This window comes from Ips typographus, linkage group LG10 (assembly GCF_016097725.1).
Source record: "Ips typographus isolate SLU linkage group LG10, UJ_Ityp_2.0, whole genome shotgun sequence".
NCBI lineage: Eukaryota > Metazoa > Arthropoda > Insecta > Coleoptera > Curculionidae > Ips > Ips typographus.
The window spans coordinates 6281426-6307750 of NC_138431.1; the positions used below are offsets into that span (position 1 = coordinate 6281426).

Sequence of the window (26325 nt, forward strand, 5' to 3'; positions counted from 1 at the left end):
CATTTTGTACGTCGATCGCCAAACCACAATCAACAAGAAACAAAAGGTGAGCGCCTGTATCCTTTTAATCATTCCTACCGTACTTATTTTGATAATCGTTAGAAAAACGTTTACATCGTTCGCCACAGTTTACGTTATTTTTTATGGATTTACACGTTTCGACCTGAAAATAATAGCAAAGTGTACAGTAATTATCGCGAATTTACACGTCCATTCTCGTATTTTAATTACGTCACGAATCTCGATTAAGTTTAGGATTTATTCACGTTGCAAGAAAAGGGAAATTTGCAAATTTCACACCCAGGCAGTACTCGTATATACATTTGTTTCGAATATTCTCGTTTTGTTTAAAATATCTCGTCTCGAATCATCACGTGTTTTATTTTTGTGCTAAATAAGAATGCCAAAAGCAAAAAAGCAAACAATGCAGAGTTCTAATTCAACAGAGTCGGTCGACACAGACATTTTGGAATTAAGGCATGCTCGTAAAGTAATATGTCAAAGATTAAATCGATTTAATGATTATTTATCGAATGCTATTGATCGGTTTCAAACGGAAACTCGGCTTAAGAGCGTGGAAGAAGATTTTTCAGAATTCGATAAAATTCAAACCCGTTTAGAATTTTTGTCGAATGAGGAACAAATTAATAGACTTGACACGGAAACTGCTTTTTATGCGGCTATTTCATATGCAAAAAAATATATTGCAGATGCAGACAAAGTTTGCAACCTCTCGGTAAACAACTCTTCTTCCTCTCCTACCACGTCATTATCGTCACAGTCGGCGCAGGCGCACATTTCGCTGCCACAGGCGGGCGCTGTTGCCAAACTCCCAGACTTAGGGTTACCATCTTTTTACGGAAACTATGAAACATGGTTTAGTTTCAAAGACATTTTTGACTCTTTAGTGGACAATAGAACCGACTTAAGTGAAGTAAATAAGTTTTTGTACCTAAAGGTATGCTGTAAGGGAGACGCGCTAAAGTTAGTAGAGTCTTTAGATGTAACCGCCTCAAATTATTCTATTGCCATTGCGTTATTAAAAAAACGATACGAAAATAAACGAGCTATTATTAATTTTCATGTTAATAACATTCTTTTTAATTTACCAATTGTCCATAGGGATTCGCCCTTGCAATTAAGAAAATTAATAGACATGGTAAATCAGCATATCTGTGCGCTACAAAAATTATCTTTACCAGTTGAACAATGGGACACGTTGTTAATTCCACTAATTTTGCATAAGTTAGACAGTAGCAGTATTCGAGAATGGGAAAGCAAACAAACTAATGATTCACTACCAACACTAAGTGAATTTATTGAATTTTTGACAAAGAAGTGTTGTACCCTTGAAGCAATAAATCATGAATTTTCAAAATTAAACGTAAATCAAAGCAAATCACGAGATCAAGTACATACAAAACTTCCATTTAAAGGTACCAGAAACTATTCGAATAACAATTCTCACGCCAATTTAAATCAGCAATGTGCATATGGACTTACTGACAGGAGTGATAAGTCACAGTCTGTAAAATGTAATTACTGTAACGAGAATCATTTTATTTATCACTGTCCCAAGTTTTATAATTTAAACCCTTCAGAAAGGTTTAATGAAGTGAAAAAGCTTAAACTTTGCAGTAATTGCTTAAGAACAGGACATTCAAAGTATGATTGTAGATCTGGTGGATGTAGAACCTGTAATCAAAAACATAATACATTACTACATATTGACAGAGGTTTTTCGCAAAATTCAAGCAGTCAGAATAATGTCAATAGGACACAGACAGATAATTCAGGGGAAATCACGGATGGAAACACACGACAACTTCGAGAATATGTAGCTTCTTCTGAAGCTGGGCAACATGCAATGCTTGCTACTAATCCTAACGATATAAACCAAGTTTATGACAGTTCGATTCTGACAAATACCAATCAAGTTTCAAATTGGAAAATAAACGAAATTTCAGGCGAGTTGTCGTATGTTGCGTCTCACACTAATCAAGTATTATTATCAACAGCTGTCATATTGATAGCGGATAATAAAGGACATTGGCACGAGTGTAAAGCATTACTGGACTCAGGTAGTCAATCAAATCTGATTACTAAATCACTTTGTAGCAAATTAAATTTGCAACTCGAAAACATTAACTTACCACTTTCAGGTATTAGTCAAAGTCTAACTCGAATAACGCACCGTGCAAAATCTTTCATAAAGTCTCGCTTTAATCAATTTCAAGCAAACTTGTCATTTCTTGTATTGCCAGTCATTACTGAAAAACTACCACTTACTAGATTTGATGCTTCAGCAATCATTTTTCCAAAAAATATTAGATTAGCAGATAGTACTTTCAATGAACCACAGGATGTTGATTTACTTTTAGGAGCAGGAATATTTTACGATTTGTTAATGACAGGAAGAATTAAACTCGGAGACAAAATACTAGGATTACAAGAAACTCGTTTAGGTTGGATTTTGACCGGTACTTTAAACTTTTTGGATTTTCAAAAAACAGTCTGTAATTTTTCCGCACGAACAACCAATAAAACATTACAAGAAACTTTGAGTAAATTTTGGCAGCTAGAGGAGTTACCTAACGAAACGCATCTTTCAAAAGATCAACAATACTGCGAAGACTATTTTAAAGAAACGACAACACGGCATTCGAACGGTACTTTTATTGTAAAATATCCATTTAACCAAAAATCAAAATTCTCAACTTGGCAATTCAAAAACGACGGCTCTAAAACGTTTCTATTATTTAGAGAGAAAGCTTGGTCAAAACGCGGAATTGAAGACGGCTTATTTAGATTTTATGCGAGAATATGAGTCATTAGGACATATGAAGTTAAAAGGCGAACTAGATTCGATAAACATTAATGATTGTAACTCATATTTTCTACCCCATTCAGCTGTTTTGAGGAACTCTTCTACTACAAAATGTCGTGTAGTATTTGACGCCAGTGCAAAAACTAGTTCAGGTATTTCCTTTAATGACTTGATATTAGTTGGCCCGACTGTACAACCAGACTTGTTCTCGATTTTATTAAGAATGCGCTTACGTAAATATGTATTAAGTGCTGACATCAAAATGATGTATCGTTGTATTCTAATCGATGAAACTGAACATCGTTTCCAACAAATATTGTGGAGATGGAATCCGGAAGAAAAAATTAAAGTTTATAATTTACAAACTGTCACATACGGTACTTCAAGCGCACCTTTTCAAGCCACACGCTGTTTACAAGAGCTAGCATTACAAAACAGAGCTAATTATCCAAGAACATCAAATTTAATTGATCAAGCATTTTACATGGATGACTTTTTAGCGAGTTTTGATAATGAAACTGAATGTACAGAAGTGTATCAAGAACTTTCAGAAATTTTGGCTCAAGCAAACTTTAAACTACGAAAATGGTCATCGAACAATCAGTCGTTCTTAAACAACATTTTGCAGTTAAACGGAAATAAAAATGAAGACCATTTAGTTTTGTTTCGTGATAAAAAACAACTAAAAACGTTGGGCATTTTGTGGGATCCTGTCGATGATACTTTGAATTATATAGTTGACGTAAAATTTAGCTTAAATAAATTTACCAAACGAACGATTCTCTCAGCTATCTCTAAAATTTTCGACCCGCTTGGTCTTATAGGCCCTGCCACGATTAAAGCAAAGCTATTAATACAAAGTCTTTGGAAGCTAGATCTGGATTGGGATGACAATATTCCACCAGACCTGGTTGACAATTGGCTTGAATTTTCATCTCAGATTCAACACTTGAATAATGTAAAGGTACCAAGACACGTGACGTTACCGAACTCGACTATAGAGCTATACGGGTTTAGTGATAGCTCTGAGAAAGCATATGGCGCATGTATCTATATTAGTTCGACCACTCAAACCGGTGAGAAAACCATTACCCTTTTAACGGCTAAATCCAAAGTAGCTCCTGTGAAAAAACAGACACTTCCACGATTAGAACTTTTAGCAGCTCACTTATTGTCTAAACTCATGAACCAAATCAAAAATATTATTGACTTACCGATTTGTCGAACAACTTATTTCACCGATTCGACCATAGTACTAGCATGGCTAAAAATAGAACCTCAAAATTTAAAAACTTTTGTAGCTAATCGGGTTGCAAAAATAACCGAACTTAGCGACGTCACAAATTGGAGACATGTAAAGAGTAAGGAAAACCCGGCAGATATCATATCACGAGGGCTAAATCCCAAAGAGTTAGTGGATAACCACATGTGGTTTTACGGACCTGACTTTTTACAGATCGACCGTCTTGACGTTGAGCTCGAAGATAACTTAACAACCATAACTGATAATCTTCCAGAGTTAAAGTCAAACGTACAATTTACGAACAATAGATGTGCAGCTGTAAATTTAAGTACTGAGTTACCAATCAATCCAAGTTTCAACGACTATCTGTTCAACAAATTTTCTAGTTTAACAAAACTAACTAGAGTAGTTGCTTACATTCTCAGGTTTAAAAATCGATCCTTGTTGAAGAAAACCTATGAATACAACACTCTTACTGTAGACGAACTTGACAAGTCTTTATTGGTTTTGATAAAATTAGTTCAACATAGCGTGTTTAAGCAAGAGTTAGTAGATCTCAAACGCAAAGGAATGACAAGCAATACCAGCAAAATATTAAATTTAAGTCCATTTCTTGATTCAGAATGTATAATTAGAGTAGGAGGTAGACTAACAAATTCAGAATTAAAATACGAACAAAAGCACCCTATTATACTGCCATATAAGCACAGATTAACCGATTTAATAATACGAGAAGCACATTTAAAAAATTTGCACGCTGGTATTCAAAATCTTTTATCTATCATACGTCTGTTCTGGCCTATTAATGGAAAAAATGCCGTAAAACGTATAATCGGATCATGTCAAGTATGTTATCGAGTCAACCCTAAACCGACAAATTTCTTAATGGGTTCTCTTCCTCGCTCAAGAGTAGTACCGAGTAGACCATTTTCCAAATGTGGGGTGGATTATGCCGGACCTATTTATGTAAAGGACGGAACTCTAAGAACAACCAAGCTAATTAAAACGTATATCTGCATATTTGTTTGTTTTGCTACTCGAGCTATGCATCTCGAGCTGGTAAAAGATTTGTCAACTTCTAGTTTTCTGAATGCATTAAAGAGATTTTATTCACGACGAGGTAAACCTCACGACATCTACTCGGACAACGGCTCGAATTTTGTAGGCGCAAACAACTATTTTTTAGAGTTGTATGACCTAATCAACAAAAAAGATCACAATGAAAGCGTGACAAAATTCTTAGCTGACAGCCAAATTCGTTGGCACTTCATACCCGCGAAATCACCCCATCTAGGTGGGCTTTGGGAAGCTGCTGTGCGGTCTTGTAAATTTCACCTTCGGCGCGTATTAGGCAATTCATCTCTAAGCTATGAGGAGATGTACACTCTGCTTGTGCAGGTTGAAGCGTGTCTAAACTCGCGTCCCTTGGTACCAATTTCTAACGATGTCAATGACTTTTTACCTTTGTCCCCCGCCCATTTCCTAATAGGCGACTCACTGTTAAGTCCACCGGAAGAAGATTTAAAGGATATGCATATTTCACGGTTATCCAGATACCAAAAATTACAACAGTTGTTTCAACATTTCTGGAACCGTTGGTCCCGAGAGTACCTTGCATTTCTCCAGGTCAGGAACAAGTGGAACACCAAAAACGACCTCAGAAGTCAGCTGCCAGTTGGAAGTTTAGTAATTCTCGTTGAGGACAACCTTCCCCCTTTAAGATGGCCTCTAGCAAGAGTGACGGAGCTACATCCCGGTTACGATAATGTCATTCGAGTGGTCTCAGTAAGGCTGCCCAATGGAACCATTACCAGACGATCCTTAAAGAAGGTGTGCATTCTCCCTATGCAGGACGAGCTGGTTCAATGCGAAGAAAACGCTCAGTAAGGAACAATCGATTTCGACAGTTCAGTGCGTGTTTTTTTTTTGAAAAACTTTAATTTTTCAACGCGGGCGGCATGTTACGACGCGAAAGTGATAGACAAAAAGTCACAGTGGCAACCCCGCGATCCCGAGAGAGACGGTGAGAAGAGAGAGACGGGACGTGTGTGTGTGTGTGTGCCGCAAGAACAGAAGCGATACGACTTTCGACAAAAGCAACAATCACGCGTTTACTATTTTTCACGTTCTTATTTCGTTAAATAAACCAAAGTTTGTAGTTAACAAAGATCATTTTTTTTGTACACATCCACGCATCAATTTGTAAGTAAAATAAAAAATTGATATAATTGCATTTCTGACAAAAATTGCATTTTTCCAATTTTTGAGAAGTGGTAGGTTTTTTAATTCAACTCCTATCAATTTTTCTAAGCCATTAGAAAAGGGATAAAAAATACTACAAAATGAGCCAAAACTGGCCTCTCTAGCTTTTCATGTTACCGAGATATTGAATTTCAAAAATTCAAAAATTAAATGTTTCAAAACGCTATTTTTCAGATAACAGGAAAATCAAAGTTGAATCTAAATGATCTCTGGGAAGTGAAAACTTTTCCATAATTATAAAATTCAGATTTTACTACTTTCTACAGGGTATTTCCAATTTCCCGTTGTGTTGGGTGAATTTACATCGTTTTTAAAGTTTACCCAACGATTCAGTATGGTCTTTTGCAGCAGTAAATTGAATTCCCCATCGAAAATTTGCGGGATTTTCCTCCCAAATAACCCGTAAAAAAATCGTTAGGGGGCGATTACACAACAAACATTCGTTAAGCGCATAACAGTAGTGATATTAAACCGTAAATTGGTTCGGTGTACGCGTTTCCATGTTCCATCATCGTTCGTTCAAAGCATAGTAAACATCACTAATTGGACGTCGATTGTTTGTTAATTTGGCCCCCAGAAACCATCTATTTAGAGAGGTATCACCCCGTATAAACCCTAAATTTGTACAGGTGAAATTTTATTATTTTGACTGAGTATATTCACCAATTGATCAAAAAATAAGTTGACATTAACATAATTTTGTTATCACTCAGTTAACGTGAAACCCCCTGTATACACAACCTTTCAGAATGAAAAGACATATGAGACACCCACAAAAGTGGTCAATATCGTAAAAAGAACTACAGTTTCCTGTTTTATGGCTGTAAATAAAACAGGAAAATTCACAAACATCTGGAATAGTACTGAATCAAATTTTTGTTTAAGGAAGTACTCTTTGGTGAGTCATGCACTTATTAAGGGGGCACTTAATTGCTCCGAGTTAATGAAACGAGGCAGATAAAACAGAATTTGGCTTCTGTCCAGACGTCTGGACTTAAATCCGGCGTAGTTTACTAGTAAACTTACGATCTGGACTGTCTCCTTGGTTGAATGCTGCTGGAAGCACCAGATCGTCCTCTTCTCCTGCAGAAAAGGCCAGTAAAGTCCATATTAACACTGCAGTCCTGAAATTAAACATACATTTTGATTGGTCCTACTTACAGGGTTGATTATATGAGTATTTAACACTTATTTATACGGGCAAACCCGCTTTACAACCTTCCTGTCGCTTGTTTCCCTTTACACCGTGTATAAAATTCCAGTTTTTATGGGTTTCGATTACTCGTAAGGTTACCCGACGGGATTTTCGACGAAATTGCCCGAAAAGTTCAAAGAACCTAATGTTGCACATGTGTGTATCCCAAGAGTGTTTGTTTTTAAATATTATGTAAGCAAATTACTGTGTCTGTGTGGTTAGAGAAGTAAATTGGAAGCTATAAAAATTAGTGTTTATTTGTCTTGTTTTTACTGGGTGATTATTGTTTTCAGAAGCAGAAAATTTGTCTTTGACAATTTCAGTTTTTATTTTTTTACAGCCAAACTTTTTTCTAAATTACACGGTTTTTGAGATATTTTCAAAAAAGTTTGAAATGAAACGACTAACTTTGACGCCCTCTAGCGGCCAAACGGGGGAACTTAGCCAGGTCCACTTAACGTCACGTGATAGCCCCATTAATTAGCTATCTACAGTCCTCTAATGTGTTTCTACTGAATGTTTCAAATAAACGAGTTATTAGCGATTTTATGGTAAAGTGCACCAAAATTGTATCAAATTTACTGTTTTTTGCAGTTTTAGCTACAGGGTACCTTATAAAGCACCATATCGGTACCAGCTCAATGAAATTACTGTTATAGGCTAATTTGGGCCTCAGGAACTCAAATTTGGTGCCAGAATGACGCTAACTGGTACCATTTTTGAGATAATCTTGATTTTTGTAATTTTTAGGTACTTTTCAGGCCGTGGCTCCTTTATAAGGGCCGTAATAGCCCTTTGGCACCTTACGCCACTTTTAGATCATCAACCCAAAAGTATCTGCCTGATAAAAATTGATTTTAAAATTTTGATTTTTTTTCGAAAATTTGCTTGGGTACCCCCCTTAAAAAAATGGAAAAATCAGTTTATATTTTTTTACAGCCAAACAGTATATTTTATGAGAAAATTGTATCTATGATAAAAGAGGCGTCTTGTCGAGACACTTGACACAGAAAATTGAAGTTTGTCAGTTGGACAGTTTATGAGATATTTACAAAAAAGCATAAAATCAAATGACCAACTTTGACGCGCTCTAGCGGCCAAACTGGACAACCTAGCTGTGCCCGCTTCAAGTCACGTGATAGCCTCATTCAATAGCTGGTTACGGTCATCTGACATGTTTATACAGAATGTTTCAATTAAGCGAGTTACTCACGATTTTTTGAAAATGTGAACCCAAACTTGGTCTAAATGAAGATTTATTTCGGCCTACTATACTGACCGCCGCCATTTTAGATTACAGCTTGTCAAAGTGACTTTTTTACTGAGTTTGACTTAGGAAACACGAATTTAGAGTTTTGGCAATGACTTTGAATTTGTTTCTGACAGTTTTCAAAGGGGTGGCCCCTAAAAAATGATATTTTGACAAATGACACTTTACGTCACGTTTGTACCCTTATTTTAAAGATATTCGGGTAGTCAAAGTAAATTTACAAAATTCAAAATTTTGTCAGAGAAAAAATTAAAACTTTTTGGACTTTTCAAGGCCAACCGGTACATACCTGTAACATACGCAGTTTTCGAGATATTTACAAAAATGTTGCATTCTTTTGCATTGATTAACTTTGACGCCATCTAGCGGTCAAACGGTAAGGCTTAGCATCGTCCGATCAACGTCACGTGATAGCCCCATTCATTGGCTATCTACAATCATCTGACATGTTTCTACAGAATGTTTCAAATAAGCGAGTTATGCACGATTAACTGAAACGATGTCCAAAAATTGATCTGTCCAGTCTGAACAAAAAAATCTGTTTTTCTGTCATACATTATCGAATTCTGCATAAATAGGGCTTTTAGAATCTAACCTAAAATCATCAAGACCGTATTTTCAAGACAGAATTGTCCTTGTTTTTCTATGTCTTCTTCTACTTCCATTTTCTGAAGCTTGCTGCTCTTGTGGCTTTTCTTCTTCAGGTTAATGCATCAGTTAAACATTCTTCTAAAGCATCATATTGCTACTATTTAAATGAAATTCCCGTTTCATAGACTAATTTTGACCTAAGAAACTGAAATTCAGTGTCAGAATTACGTTACCTGGTACCATTTTGTGAGATACACACTGTATAGTTAAGTTCGGTTAGGATTCATTAAAAAAGTAGTATTAAAGCACAAAATAGTCTAAAATAACCACGGAAACTTCGTTACAATTGAACATTTGCCAGGTTGCAAGATTTTAATCTGAAAATGCTCTACTTAGAGATGTAGAAAGGGAGAAATCCTCTGATATCCAGGCTTAAAAGCAATAATTATCCCATTAAAAGTGTCTGAAATACTTTTGATTAAATCCTTTGCAATATTCACTGATTAATTATCATCATTACGAAGTGAATCGATTCCTGAATTATTGTATATTTTTTTTTTCAAAAAGTCCAACAGAATTAAATCTCCTATCTATTTACAGCAGACCAACAATAGACAAAAGCCGCTTTACCTGTACAATTCCAGGACTTTTATTATAAGCCACTCTGGTGGAATAATGGGGTTTTATGAACATTTTCAAAATCAACAACGATTAGAATTTGCGGTGTTTTATTAGCAAACAATAAGCCATTTTCGGTTAATAAATTCCACTTCATAAATGCGAGCGTTCTATCAATAAATAGGTGTGTTTATATGATGACAGGATGACTATCTCGTTAAATATTCGAAGGCGTGTTGAAGCAGAACAAAACGTCTTTATGTCGCTCAAATAGTTGAATGTGATTGATTTGTGATTATAATTCAATGTACTGCAATCTAAAAAGGGGAATCATCAGGAAAATCATCTAAGCAATATAGTTTTTCCATCCCTAGGTTTCAGTTGAAAATTCGCTAAAACTGGTGTTTTTTGCCTGTGACCCCTACACTAATGCATATTGAAACTGACGTGGTGAAATGTACTAGTGAGTGGACACAAAACTGAATTTCACTCATATTAGTCCCTTGGGTGTTGTGTGTGTGACAAAGACAAACGACACCGATTATCAACAAAACGCAGCTCTGACATCTTAACTTCCACCAGGATTTACAATCTCGAGACTATAACTCTTTTTAATCTCCTTTTCCTAAACCCTCCTTATATTTAACTCGATGTTTGGTTTAAATTACCGCCTTCCAGACGGTCTCTTTGAAACCTTTATCTGTATGATTTATGCTCGATGAAATATTATTTTCACGGCGACCTTCTTCCTGATTTTTTTCCAGCCTGATGATGATGTTGGGTTTTTTCGCCTTTGCACAAAATTTCCTCTGTGCTCCAGGAATGTTAACCGTAGAGATTCAATCTAAATAATCTAAAACGTAAATCGTTTGAAGAAACCCGGTAGTTTCAAGCCTTCAAGTGACTTCGTTTAACGAGAAGATTAAGATTTAAGACCTTTTCGTGGTAGGATAATAACCAGACATATTTCAGACTGTCTGCAGGTGGCTTCGGGATTAACTTAGCTTCTTATTTCTTTATTTAATGATCAACTGAACGGCAATCTGTGATAACAATTAGGTCATTGATATCCAAATTTTACGTATTACATCATCAGTGTGATTAACACGAATTAACATTCACATCAAACCACATTTTTATTGTTGTTATGTTTATGTTAACAGTGATATCATCGCAAATTTTTGGTATTGCCGGTGTCAGTTGTAATAATATTTCTGGGATACTGGGTGGTATGACAAAAGGGTAAATGAAAATTTTGATCGAAGTTTGCGCCCCCCAGTGGCCAAACGGTGAAACTTTAATCGTCAATCGACAGGCCCATTTTTCAGCTACATTGTATTATGTGGTAAATTACCCCTAAATATATTAATTTATCAGGAAAATTTCACTGGTAAATTACCAGTAAATTACAAATACTGGGTTTCTGAAAGTTCAAACTTTGACACAGCTTCTCCCCCTGACTGTACCAAATTTTGAAGCGTTTTTCAGGTCATTGGATAGGAAATTTAATGAGGATTCCAAAAATGTGCTTAAAACAGCCATTTTCTCACTCCAAGTGAGTTTTACAATCGATTTTGTCCCTGACTGTACTTTCAAACTGTGTTTCTGACAGTTCAAAATTTGACACAGCTTCTCCCCCTGACTGTACCAAATTTTGAAGCGTTTTTCAGGTCATTGGATAGGAAATTTAATGAGGATTCCAAAAATGTGCTTAAAACAGTCATTTTCTCACTCCAAGGGAGTTTTACAATCGATTTTGCTTCTGACTGTTCTTTCAAACTGTGTTTCTGAAAGTTCAAACTTTGACATCGCTTCTCCTCCTGACTGTACCACATTTTTTAGTGTTTTTTCAGGTTATTGGATAGGAAATTTAATGAGGATTCCAAAAATGTGCTTAAAATAACCATTTTCTTACTCTAAACCGGTTTTACAGTCAATTTTGGTCAACAGTGTTCAAATTTCAAACCACAATTTCAACTAATTTGAAGAATTTGTTGTTATTAACTAACTTTAAAGCAGTAAAAGTTACAAAAAAATTGCAAGAAACCAAAAATGTTCCTAATTAACTCCTTAACCCAACACCGTAAATTTGCAGGACCGTTTTTTGCTTCCGGTATACAGGGTGTCCAAGAAAATTATGGTAGTACACTATTTTTGTCACCTTATACGCAATTTTTAAGATATAATCTTTTACTTTACACCACTAGATAGAGGAACTCAAAACGAATAATTTGAATGGTTCAACCTCTCTGAACTCCCAAAAATAACCGAGTTATAGGGTGCTCAAATTTTAATATATATATTATTATTATTAATTATATACTTATTTCCCAACAAATCTTTTTTTAATAGGCATCAGTAATACAAGTATGATAAGTTAGGTTACAGAAATTTTTGACTGAAATTAGACAGTTGACAGTAGGTTTTAAAACAATGATCGCTATCCAGTCTACTAGACGTGCCATCAGTTTCATTGCCTATAATTTGGCAACACTGTATAAGAAAAAAGCAGCAGAACCTATAAATAAACATATTGAATTCCTTTATAAGAACGAGTGGCATCTTCAAAATTTATGAAGCAATAGATACTGCGAGAAAGTGGCCAGTGACCTAACCTCTTCGTTTTGTATATGCACCGTTTTGATTGATGAGGTACCATCACTAATTTTGTGGTACTTCCTGCACCACTATGTGTGTAATTATGGTTAAACAGTTGGGTTAGTCATGAGACTAGGTGTGCCACACAAATGTATGATAATTGAAGCGACTGCAATAAACAATGAAACAAAGTAAACAATTTGAGTGATGAAATCCTGTGAGCCTGTCGGACGACCGGACTTGCTTGCTTGGGAGTTTTTTTTAGCTTCAGGCTGCTAGAGATGTGGTTTTGTAGGGCATCTGATAAGTGCAATTAGTGCACTTGTGACCTCGCCATTTGAGAACAGAAAAAATGGCTGCCACTAAATAAATATAGCCAGTTATCTCATAAGTAACAATTCCACTGCAACTGGAACGTTATAAATAATTTCCAAGCAGGAATTATCGTAAATATGTCAATTCGTTCAGTAAACAGGTATCATATTTTATTCTAACGTGGATTAGTGTTTTTTTTGCATATTCTACGAGGGTCACTTAATAACAAACAGAAATTGTTGAAGCGACGACCTAAAGCAACACACTTCAGGGCACGCAGTGGACCGAATAATCGTTGTTTAACCACGTTCAATATTTGTCTTTGCCCGCGGTTGAATAAGTTGAAACAACTGTTTATTTTGTAATATCGGCTTCCTTATTTATCACCTAAAATAGTGTTCGAAACGCCTTTGAATTACAACAGAAAACCGCTTTACAAAAGTAAATAACTGTACAATTTTAAGCACATTTACACTCATTAAGGTTGTCTTCAAAATCTACAATGACCCTAGTGCCTATATTTATAATTTTTAACCTAAAAACAGTGCCGGATTTAGGGAGGGTGCTGGTAATATTAAAACATGCAGTTTAAAAAAAGCAGTTTACATTGAAAATGGTCACATGACGATTTATAATCATTAAATTTATTTTCAAAGTAACTCTTTTTAAACATCCAAATAGAATTCTGAAAATCACGTGACTGTTTTAAATGTCAAAATTTTGAACGTCATAACTGAATCGTAAAGGTCACGTGACTGTGTTAAATGGCAAAATTGTATTTGAAAGGTCACATGACCGTTTTCAGGTTTAAACTGACGTTTTTAAAGAATCTTTTTACAGTAAAAATGGTCACGAGATGATTTTCGGTCATTAAATTTATTTTTAAAAGTCATGTGACTGTTTCTTGCGTTAAAACAGAATCCTGCAGGTCACGTGACTGTTTTTTAGTTTTATATACATTAAATCACATGACTATTTTTAAGGTTAAAATGTTATCCTTAAGTCAAGTCACTCTTTTACAGTGCAAATGGTTACGTGACCTTTTTCAATCATCAAATTGACTTTTTAACGGTCACGTGGCTCTTTCTTAACGTCAAAACGGATCGTGAAAGTCACGTGACATTTTTAAGATTGACGTATGTCACATAACTGTTTTAAATAGCAAAATATTATTTCAAGGATCACGTTTGAAAATCACGTGATTCCTTTTAATATGCAAACGGTCACGTGACTGTTTTCAATCATCAAACTTAATTTTAAAAATCACATGACACATCTTTTTTAACGTCAAGCCCGATATTGAAGATCACGTGACCGTTTTTCAGTTTAAACTGATATTTTGAAAGTTACCTAAGAGTCGATTGCGCAGACATATTTAAGAGGTTAGATTTTAATTTAACTGTGACATTTTGCACATGATCTGTCACAGTCAAATCAGAACTTAGTCTAGGTAAACTTCAGGGTGTTCTTAATTATGTCGGTGTAATCTGGTATATGAGTTAAATTTGGTTTATTTAGTTATTTACTTAGAAAATTTCTTATGTAATACAGTGTGGATGAAATCTGGTAAGATTAAAGTAAATTCAGAAACTCATATTCCAGATTGTTTTTACTGATATATAACCGCTAACTTTGGTCTCCATTAAATATTAAAACGCAATTTTCCTGAAACGTCCTGCAATTTCCATAACCTGAAAATTATAGTTTTTCAAGTTCAAGGCACCAAATTGAGACAGCCTACGAGATAACCATGACTGAAATTACCAGTTTGGTGGTGCTGAGATCGCCCTGATTACCCGGTATTCAATATCTTGTGTAAACCTTCAATTTGGAACGACTTTTCATGTTACCAAGCCACAAATTGACTGGTTAATGCCATGGTTCTGTCTTATACTGGGTGTTTTAAATGTATTCAGTTTGTTTATGAGTTATATTTGTTTATGGTCTCTAATTTTGTCTGCTGCAAAAAATATTATTCGTTTACTACTACAAAACCTGATTAATTGAAGAGTTGTGCAGGAAACAGACTGGAGTGGTTTAATTATAGGAAGTCAATCAAGCCGGGACAAAAAAAGTGGAAAACCAGCTTTACGTCCCTTTTTGCCGTATTAAGTGGGCGAGAACACCCGTATCGAATTTACGCACTTTTATCTTGTTAAGATGTTTATCTAATAGGCATTCATGATGTTTAACGTTGCCTTTGATTAGAGAGAAACGTGCTTGGAAGACGAGATGTTTATCCGTTAATTCCCACATGAAAACCCTTTAGCCCTAGCACACCTGCTCTATTAAGCTCTAATAAACCAAACAAAAACGCCAAAAAAACCCAATCTATTGGTTCTGACAAGCTTATTATCATCAAATCCAGGCGGTACTAAAACGGGCATCTGAAATTTGTCTTTTAAATTGTTTAGCGTTTTTATTGGGGGCTTTTTGTGCCCCCGAAGATAAACGAGCCAGATAAAGAATCTGATTGCATTCATTTCGTGGGGGCAACAAGAATAAAGGCATTTACTGTCTATTATACGACGTGCATTCGACTTTAGGGCGTATGTTCTAGTAGATTTATGGCTGGTGAGGCCGGAACTGGACACTGCTTTGTCGAAAAGCCTTTTTGGATTGTTTAACCAGTGAAAATACTGGTAAAGTATCAGTAATTAATCTACAATAACAATAGAGTTGCTTATTTAATTTTATCATTAGTAACAAAAGAAAAAAGAAAACACACACTACATAAGTGTGCTGTTTGACTTGATAAACAACATTGTTTGTCCTCCAGGAGCTTACTTGGCTCGCTAAAATGGCGACTGGAGGACATCTTTAAGTGACGTTTCTGTTGACTTTTAACCGTTCGAACTCTCTCATTTAATAGCAAGTTAAATGTACAGCATTTAGGCACAGTAAGTAGTTTGTGATTGGTCAAAAAAGCAGCTCTTTTTTTGACCAACCAATGGAACTGTATATGTACAACTCCTACACCTTATATTTTTTTGGCTCACGCTGTACGCCAGAGGCCGCGATGATGATAATTGATGTGATGCATATCACGACAAAGAGAAGAAAAAACTGCATTTTTTGAGTAGTTTAACGTCACTGTAAGCCTAAAACTAGCTGAGATATTGACAGTCAAAGTTTTGAAGCACTTTTACAAGGAAATATTGAGTTTCTGGTCCCTAAAATTAGTTTTGTGCCATATCTCCCAAACTAGTAAAGATACGGAAAAAAATCAAAAGATACAATTTGAGTAAAAAAAGTCAAAAATACTGAATCCGGACTTTAAACGGCAAATTTCCCACTCAAACTGTATACAAAGTGTCCCAACTTAACCACCTTCCAATTTTTGGTTCACCCTGTATGCTAGAAGCCACGATGATGATTTTTGAGCACTCCACGAGAAAGAGGAGAAAAAATCAATGTTTTTAATGGGTTTAACGTCACTGTATGTTAAAAACTAGCTAAGAAATTGACAGTCAAATTTCTGAAGCACTTTTTCGAGGAAATCTTGAGTTTCTGGTCCCTAAAACGACTTTTGTATAATATCGCAAAAACTAATCAAGATACGGAAAAAGTTCAAAGAATAAAACTTGCGTAAAAAAGATAAAAGAAACTGAATCTGGAGTTTGAACGACAAATTTCCCACTCAAACTGTATACAGAGTGGTCCAACTCTACCATTGATGTTTTTTCAACAGATTGTCGTTTTTAATAAGCTAAAAAAATTGCTTTTGTTTGAATTGTCTAGCTGTCTAGACAGTTTACTTGGTTCTAAAACAACAATCTCAACTTGGCAACATGCAACTGTATTTAGTAGAGTATAACAACAGAATTTCACTTTGTAACTCCTGTAATAACCGGGTAAAAGAAGGACTTTGTGACAAAATAAGGCAAGAGAAAATACTTCCCATTATACCTAACGAAGATAATTACAGGTTGCTACGCGAAATTATCCATTGGGCCGCATAATATCTTCGTCGTAGGTGAACTTAATGGATTTTATTACCATCGACTCCGTATACAAAGACGATTGAATATAAAATGCGCAATTATTTAGTTTTGAAATCAGTTTTTTGCTTGCCCCGGTATATGAATATTTTTAAATCATATATTCAAAACGCCTCATTCCTTGTAGAATTTGAAACACTAAAATTCAATACCCGAACTCGGCGGAATCACGTTTGTATCCAAATAGGAACAGCCTTATCCAAAACGCAACTGAGTGGTTTTTGGATAATCTCGTTTACTCCGGTTCATTTCCATTTAAAATTCAAACGACCACCGCTATTTGTGGACCGGATTATCTTCTAGGAAATTCGATTTTCCTCTGACTGGATTATTATGATTGTATTGTCCTACTTCTCAAACTTGTCCACGCCCAAATCAAAGGATATTACTATTGATTATTGTCAAACTTACCAGAATTTTCTATTGTTTTTTCTCTTTTTAGTCAAATGACTGGAACAACTGTCGTTACAGTTCAATTACAAATCCTATTGTCTGGGAGATTTGTTTTGAGCTAACTTTATAACCAGTTTAAAAGCTGTCAAAATTGACATGATTAAGTTCAGTGTTCTCCACGCAATAGTGCCCTAATTGTTAACATTTACTACAACACTCTAATAGGGAAATTAAAAAGAATTTTAAGAGCTACACAATGGTTCAAACTAGACAAAATTGTCATTATTAAATTACTAATATCATTCTAGGGTTTTTTATAAAGTTACTTAAAAAATTGACAACACAGCATTGAACGTGATTCTCAAAACCACACGTTGCCAGATTTTTGACTAACCAAAGGTTCCCACGTTTTTACCATTATTTGTTTATTTTATCGGATCATCTTCAACATTTAGGACTGCCAATCCATCCTAAATTCCCCGACTAGCTTTAACAAGACCGGAAAATAACAAACGGGCCTATAATTAACATATAAATGATGCCGGTCCTAAAGTGGTTATCGTTAACCGAAATCACAGTTTCGGGTGGTTTTGTAAACGAGCTGCCCGTCAAACGATTAAGACAATTTACATGTTTGAAAATGCAAAGAACTGGCAACATTTTAGACCTCTAACTTGAGGCGTTCCTGAGATATTCAAGAAAAATTAGTCAACTTTGACGCCCTCTAGCTGCTGAACGGTACAACTTAGCCTGGTCCGGTTAACGTCACGTGATAGCCCCATTCATTAGCTTTCTTTTGTTATAGGATGTGTTTATACAGAATGTTTTAAATAAGCGACTTATGGACAATTGCACAAAAATTTACGTGAAATCTGAGACGGTCTGCTTGGATTACTGGATAATCGGCATCCTTTTTGGTACTATACAATTAAAAGTTAGTACGGTAAATTTTTGACCTTGGAAACAGGATTCTGCTGTCAAAATGACACAAAACAAAAAACAATGTATTTGTAATATCAAAATTAACACAATTCAATTGGCGTTTCAAGATAAGAGGTACTCCCTCTGGTGATCAGTTTTGAAAACAGTTTCGGGCATTCCAGCTGTCATTTCTTCGTTTCTTTACATTGATTTTGGTTAGGAATTTACTACTGGTTTCATAAATATGAAGTGACACTGTCATATTATGTATAATGTTAGGTTAGGAATCTGTTGCCCGATTTTAGTTCAAATGGCGCTGCAATCTTAACTTGAAACGCCAATGGTGACAGTGACAGTTTGTCACGTGACACCGGTGTGTTTTTTGAATATGTCGATCAGATGACACATTGTCAAATTACGGACGTGCAGTTATTTCTGTATTACGACAGAGCTGAACATTAACGAATTAAAAAATTCGCAAATAACATACGTCAATGACGTCAAATTTCCATCTCGCTTGGTTCACAGGTAATAGAAAAGGAACGACAATTGTTACGTCACGGCCACTAGTCTTGGAATGAACTGTAATTTATGCTGATGAAATCTTTTTAATACAATACAACCGTAAAACATACAAAATTAATATTCTTGCACAAACAAGTCTTGATAAGCGAGAGAGGTGCAATTATCCGAGCAACTCTTAATGAAGTAATAACATGTTTTTTTGTATGTTTGTAATTTATCCGAAGCACTTAAAGACTAAATGGCATTTACACATTGTTGTCACATATATTACGAGCGGGACAATATCTAGCTTAGATAACGAGGTTGAGCTATTGGATGCGGTTTAAAGCCGGTTCAATTTTGCAAACGCACGCAAATCAGCGGGGAATCCGACAACAACAATCGCAAACAATAAAATACAGGCCTATTATTTCCCTCCTGGTAGTGGTAACTTGTTTTTCAGACCGATGCAAGATTGTGGTTACTTTATTACTACCATCTAATTGCCTACATGTTGTTGGATTACAATCCAAAAATGACTTTGACAGTTTACAGTTTGATGCCTAAATGGTCAAAACAAGCAAAAATAAGGATCAATCACTCAATTCTATTAAGGAAGGATCCCAATACATCAAAGCAGACTCCCTTTCCTACAAGCTTTCTGAGCTTGTCATCAGTTTGGTGCACTTTTTGCATACCTCCTTAAGGATGCACTTAAAAGCAAAAACCCCTTAATACAATCTTGTAAAAGATGAAATTTCCTAAAACTTTCATTACTTAAATTTTTTTTGTAACTCCTCAAATACATAAGCGTATTATAGGTATAAGTACGCACTATTTAGTGACAACACTACAGTTTTGATACACATTTTCAACACACATTAATGACTGTTATGATAACAATTTGAATTGTTCTATTCTTCTCTATCAATTCTTAAGCAATTTATTGTTGCTGTTGCATTAAACATCGTTGCAAACACACGGAGCATGAAAACCCCACCAGAGAAATTCAGCAAAAATACACGTGGGGCATTGATATTCTCGTCAGATATCGATATACTTTCAGCAAAACGTACTGGGCTTATTAATAATTCAACAAAATCGAGTTTGAAATATGGACCGAGAACAGTGTCCCCGCTTTTTTTTCCACTGAAACTGATTTAATTTCGAGAAAGTGATGGGAGGGAATTACCGCAACCTGTGGTTTTTAAATTGTCAGCCTCCCAAGTCGAGTAATTGATGTTTCAAAGAAGAGATAGATAATCAAACTGCCGTATTAATATTGATGGTTCAACGCAAACAGGATTAGGGAGTCAGTTCTCTAAAATGCAAACTGCGTTTTGCACTTTGGTATTTACGGGACAGTAAAAGCGACAATATCGAGAAACTGATTTAATATGTCGTCCTTTTTGACATCGAAACTCACTGTACGACTATTTATGGGTCGTTTTTCCTGATTTTCGACGTTATTTACTGTTTTGTACCTAATTTAGCCGGTAGGAATGGGCTCGACCTACCCAGTTTAATCGATTTAAGTTTCTGATTAAAAAGTTCCACTATTTTGGCTCACCCTGTACGCTATAAGCCACGAATGTGTTCTTTGAGCACTCCACAAGAAAGAGGAGGAAAAACTGGATTTTTTGAGTGGTTTAATGCCAGCGTAGCTCAAAAACTAACTGAGATATTGACAGTCAAAGTTTTGAATGACATTTTCGTGGAAATATTCTTTCTGGTTCATAAAATGAGTTTTGTGGAATATCCCAAAAACTAGTAAAAATACGGAAAAAGTTCAAGGAATAAAACTTGCGTTAAAAAGATTAAGGAAACTAAATCTGGACTTTGAACGGCAAATTTCCCACTGGAACTATGTATAGAGTGGCCCAAATCTACCATCTTCCAGTTGTTTGACTCACCCTGTACGCCAGAGGCCACGAAGGTAATTTTTGAGCCCACCACGAGAAAGAGGAGGAAAAACTGGATTTTTTGAGTGGTTTAATGCCAGCGTAGCTCAAAAACTAACTGAGATATTGACAGTGAAAGTTTTAAACCACTCTTTCAAGACAATGTTAAGTTTCTGGTTCATAAAATGGGTTTTGTGGAATTTCCCAAAAACTATTAAAAATACGGAAAAGGTTCAAGTAATAAAACTTGCGTTAAAAAGGTTAAGGAAACTGAATCCGGGCTCTATACGGCAAACTTCCCACTAGAACTGTATACAGAGTGACCCAAATCTACCTCCTTCCAGTTTTTTGCTCACCCTGTCCTCCAGAGGCCACAAAGGTGATTTTTGAGCCCACCACGAGAAAGAGGAGGAAAAACTGGATTTTTTGAGTGGTTTAACGCCAGCGTAGCTCAAAAACTAACTGAGATATTGACAGTCAAAGTTTTAAACGACTTTTTTAAGGAAATGTTGAGTTTCTGGTTCATAAAATGAGTTTTCTGGAATATCTCCCAAACCAGTAGAGATACGGAAAAAGTACAAAACTTAAAAATTGAGTACAAAACCCTAAAGAAACGGAATCTAAAGTTCGATTGGCACAATTTCCACTGGAACTGTATACAAGGTGGCCCAACACCATTCCCAAGTTCAATTCGTTGATTGCTGTTGTAAGAATAAAACCTAAGGCACTCAAGAAACCTTGAAGGTGGTGTTTTATTGAAAAACAATTTATCTCGCAGACCCCAGAGGGCGTTGAAGATTGCTTTATACCTCTTTGATATGTCAGGACAAAAATAAAGTGATTTTTGATTAGTGAGTGGGCGAAGTTTATGCAGATGGCGCAGCTATTAAGTCTCGAGAAGACTATTTAATCATCGTATTAAAGCGCAGGTAAGAAGAGGATTAATTGCGAAGATTTCCTCTTATCTGGGTGGTGATTAAGGTGTGAGGACCGTTTTTTGAGGAGTCGATTCACGGCAAAGGCCGCTATCTAAACGCTTATTATTTATGCAAATTGAATCTACTCGATTCCGAGCACCGTCACTTTAATTTAACTAAACTGTTCGATACTTGTACGTTTTGAATGTCCCCGGCTTTAGTATGGCAACAATGTGGATTTTTACGTCTTGGGATTAAGCTCGGTTTATTTTATGGAGGAATTTATACGGCAGCTACTCACATGTATAATCCAAACGAGATGCCATTATATTTTACTCGGACTTTTACGGTCACTGTATAATTCTGTATGAATAATAACACTGCCACACAAGGACAGTCAGGGACAAAATCGCCTGTAAAACACACTTGGAGTGAGAATATGACTGTTTTAAGCATATTTTTGGAATCCTCATGAAATTTCCTATCTAATAACATAAAAAAACACTACAAAATTTAGTACAGTCAGGGATTAAAGTGGAGTCAAAGTTTGAACTGCCAGAAACACATTTTGAAAGGACAGTCAGAGACAAAATTGTTCGTAAAACCTGCTTGGAGTAAGAAAATGACTGTTTTAAGCACATTTTTGGAATCCTTACTAAATTCCTTATCTAAGGACATAAAAAAACACTTCAAAATTTAGTACAGTCAGGGATAAAAGTGGGGTTAAAGTTTAAACTGTCACAAACACAATTCTGAAGGACAGTCATGGAGAAAAACGCCTGTAAAACCCACTTGGAGTGAGAAAATGATTGTTTTAAGCACATTTTGGGAATCCTCATTAAATTTCCTATCCAATAACATAAAAAAACACTACAAAATTTAGTACAGTCAGGGAGAAAAGCTGTGTCAACGTTTGAACTGTCAGAAACACAATTTGAAAGGACAGTCAGAGACAAAATTGTCTGTTAAACCCACTTGGAGTGAGATAATGACTGTTTTAAGCACATTTTTGGAATCCTCATTAAATTTCCTATCTAATAACATAAAGAAATGCTACAAAATTTAGTACAGTCAGGGATTAAAGTGGGGTCAAAGTTTGAACTGCCAAAAACACATTTTGAAAGGACAGTCAGAGACAAAATTGCCTGTAAACCCTGCTTGGAGTGAGAAATTTACTGTTTTAAGCACATTTTGGGAATCCTCATTAAATTTCCTATCCAATAACATAAAAAAACACTACAAAATTTAGTACAGTCAGGGAGAAAAGCTGTGTCAAAGTTTGAACTGTCAGAAACACATTTTGAAAGGACAGTCAGAGACAAAATTGTCTGTAAAACCTGCTTGGAGTGAGAAAATGACTGTTTTAAGCACATTTTTGAAATCCTCATTAAATTTCCTATCCAATAACATAAAAAAAAAATTCAAAATTTAGTACAGTCAGGGATAAAGGTGGGGTTAAAGTTTAAATTGTCACAAACACAATTCTGAAGGATAGTCAAGGAGAAAAACGCCTGTAAAACCCACTTAGAGTGAGAAAATGTCTGTTTTAAGCACATTTTTGGAATTCTCATTAAATTTCCTATCCAGTACCATAAAAAAAAACTACAAAATTTGGTACAGTCAGGGATAAAAGCGGTGTCAAAGTTTGAACTGTCAGAAACACAATTTGAAAGGACAGTCAGAGACAAAATTGTCTGTTAAACCCACTTGGAGTGAGATAATGACTGTTTTAAGCACATTTTTGGAATCCTCATTAAATTTCCTATCTAATAACATAAAGAAATGCTACAAAATTTAGTACAGTCAGGGATTAAAGTGGGGTCAAAGTTTGAACTGCCAAAAACACATTTTGAAAGGACAGTCAGAGACAAAATTGCCTGTAAACCCTGCTTGGAGTGAGAAATTTACTGTTTTAAGCACATTTTGGGAATCCTCATTAAATTTCCTATCCAATAACATAAAAAAACACTACAAAATTTAGTACAGTCAGGGAGAAAAGCTGTGTCAAAGTTTGAACTGTCAGAAACACATTTTGAAAGGACAGTCAGAGACAAAATTGTCTGTAAAACCTGCTTGGAGTGAGAAAATGACTGTTTTAAGCACATTTTTGAAATCCTCATTAAATTTCCTATCCAATAACATAAAAAAAAAATTCAAAATTTAGTACAGTCAGGGATAAAGGTGGGGTTAAAGTTTAAATTGTCACAAACACAATTCTGAAGGATAGTCAAGGAGAAAAACGCCTGTAAAACCCACTTAGAGTGAGAAAATGTCTGTTTTAAGCACATTTTTGGAATTCTCATTAAATTTCCTATCCAGTACCATAAAAAAAAACTACAAAATTTGGTACAGTCAGGGATAAAAGCGGTGTCAAAGTTTGAACTGTCAGAAACACAATTTGAAAGGACAGTCAGGGACAAAATCGCCTGTAAAACCCACTTGGAGTGAGAAAATGTCTGTTTTAAGCACATTTTTGGAATTCTCATTAAATTTCCTATCCAATAACATAAAAAAAAAATTCAAAATTTAGTACAGTCAGGGATAAAGGTGGGGTTAAAGTTTAAATTGTCACAAACACAATTCTGAAGGATAGTCAAGGAGAAAAACGCCTGTAAAACCCACTTAGAGTGAGAAAATGTCTGTTTTAAGCACATTTTTGGAATTCTCATTAAATTTCCTATCCAGTACCATAAAAAAAAACTACAAAATTTGGTACAGTCAGGGATAAAAGCGGTGTCAAAGTTTGAACTGTCAGAAACACAATTTGAAAGGACAGTCAGGGACAAAATCGCCTGTAAAACCCACTTGGAGTGAGAAAATGTCTGTTTTAAGCACATTTTTGGAATCCTCATTAAATTTCCTATCCAATAACATAAAAAAAAAATTCAAAATTTAGTACAGTCAGGGATAAAGGTGGGGTTAAAGTTTAAATTGTCACAAACACAATTCTGAAGGATATTCAAGGAGAAAAACGCCTGTAAAAGCCACTTGGAGTGAGAAAATGTCTGTTTTAAGCACATTTTTGGAATCCTCATTAAATTTCCTATCCAATGACATAAAAAACATTACAAAATTTAGTACAGTCAGGAAGAAAAGCTGTGTCAAATTTTGAACTGTCAGAAACACAGTTTGAAAGTACAGTCAGGGACAAAATCGATTGTAAAATTCACTTGGAGTGATAAAATGACTATTTTAAGCACATTTTGGGAATCCTCATTAAATTTCCTATCCAATAACATAAAAAAACACCTCAAAATTAAGTACAGTCAGGGATAAAAGCGTTGTCAAATTTTGAACTGCGAAAACACAGTTTGAAAGTACAGTCAAGCACAAAATTCCCTGTAAAACCCACTTGGAGTCAGAAAATGACTGTTTTAAGCACATTTTTAGAATCCTCATTAAATTTCCTATCTAATAACATAAAAAACACTACAAAATTTGGTACAGTCAGGGATAACAGTGGGGTCAAAGTTTGAACTGTCAGAAACACAGTTTGAAAGGACAATCAAGGAGAAAATCGCCTGTAAAACCCACTTAAAATGACAAAATGACTGTTTTAAGCACATTTTTGGAATCCTCATTAAATGTCCTATCTAATAACATAAAAAACACTACAAAATTTGGTACAGTCAGGGATAACAGTGGGGTCAAAGTTTGAACTATCAGAAACACAATTTAAATTTTCAACAAATGGACATTGAAGGGATTATTTCAGTAGACAATGAATTAGCTTACCTCGTAGCTGGAATCGACATGGAATTAGCACCGACTGATAAACGACTCCGGGACAGTCCAAAGCTACATCATTCACGAATCGTTCACCCGTACATATGCGAAGCCATTCAGCCCGAATGGACGTATCACTTTTGTAATAAAATTGGATAGTATCCTGCCTAATCTGATTAGCGGTAATTTACATGCGCTATCCGATTTCATCGGAAAAGGATATTTTAACGCGACAATATCGCCGGTAATATCTAATATAAAGTTTCGATTATTTATCACCGAAACGTGACTCTTTTAAAAAAAAACCACCCAAAAAAGAGTAAACTTTGATTTACTAACAAAACGAAAAAATAACCAGGCAAAAGGAGAGGAAACCAGGTCAATGGTATTCTCGTTTGTAAACGAGTGAAAAAATGCCCAAAACGGGGACATAAATATGCTTTTTTTCAATATAATCAAAGACAGGCTGTTTCGTTGAACAATACCGCTGATTTGATATGTGTCCGATTTTATCGTTGCAGCAGTAATGGGCGAATCAATTATTTTAATGGAATCGTTAGCATTTAGAGTTTACTCGCGCAATTGTCCGGCTTTAAAAAATGTCAAAACGTTTTACAATCTGTGAGAAAAATTGACCTATTGCAGCGATTTATAAACTAGCAATTTTCGTGTGTAGTAGCTTGCAGTGCAGTATTTGTGTAAATTTATGGATATAATTGCAATTGACTTGAAAGATATCATTTTCTTGTCATTAGTAGTAGTAAATCTGAATCACCACACTGTACATGCACCCCCTGTATAGTAGCGACATTGACGGACTGTAAAACTTTCAGGGATTAGTTATCTGAACATTTTTGTTTTCTATCAAATTTTTTGTAATTTTTTAATGCATTACAAAAGAGTTTTAAGACTGGTATACAGGTAAGAGGACAAACAAAGCTTAACAGCCCGCAGACTTGGCAAACTGCACAACATTACCGAAACTACACATTATAAATTTACCAATAAATTTCCTAGGAGGTCGTAAAACTTCCTATGATAGC

At 35.3% G+C, this 26325-nt stretch overlaps 1 protein-coding gene across 8 annotated transcripts in view; it reads right to left on the reverse strand.

Moving 5' to 3' along the window:
• The window catches only part of LOC145734645 (uncharacterized), a 130911-nt gene that overhangs the window by 97379 nt on the left and 7207 nt on the right, over positions 1-26325 (reverse strand). For 7 of the 8 annotated variants that reach the window (XM_081988142.1, XM_081988140.1, XM_081988141.1 and 4 more), the window contains exon 2: positions 7359-7456. In XM_081988142.1, coding sequence (XP_081844268.1) covers positions 7359-7456 — 98 coding nt within the window. Of the gene's footprint in view, positions 1-7358; positions 7457-25291; positions 25396-26325 lie in introns of those variants that run through there. The other variant, XM_081988136.1, reaches the window with a different exon arrangement.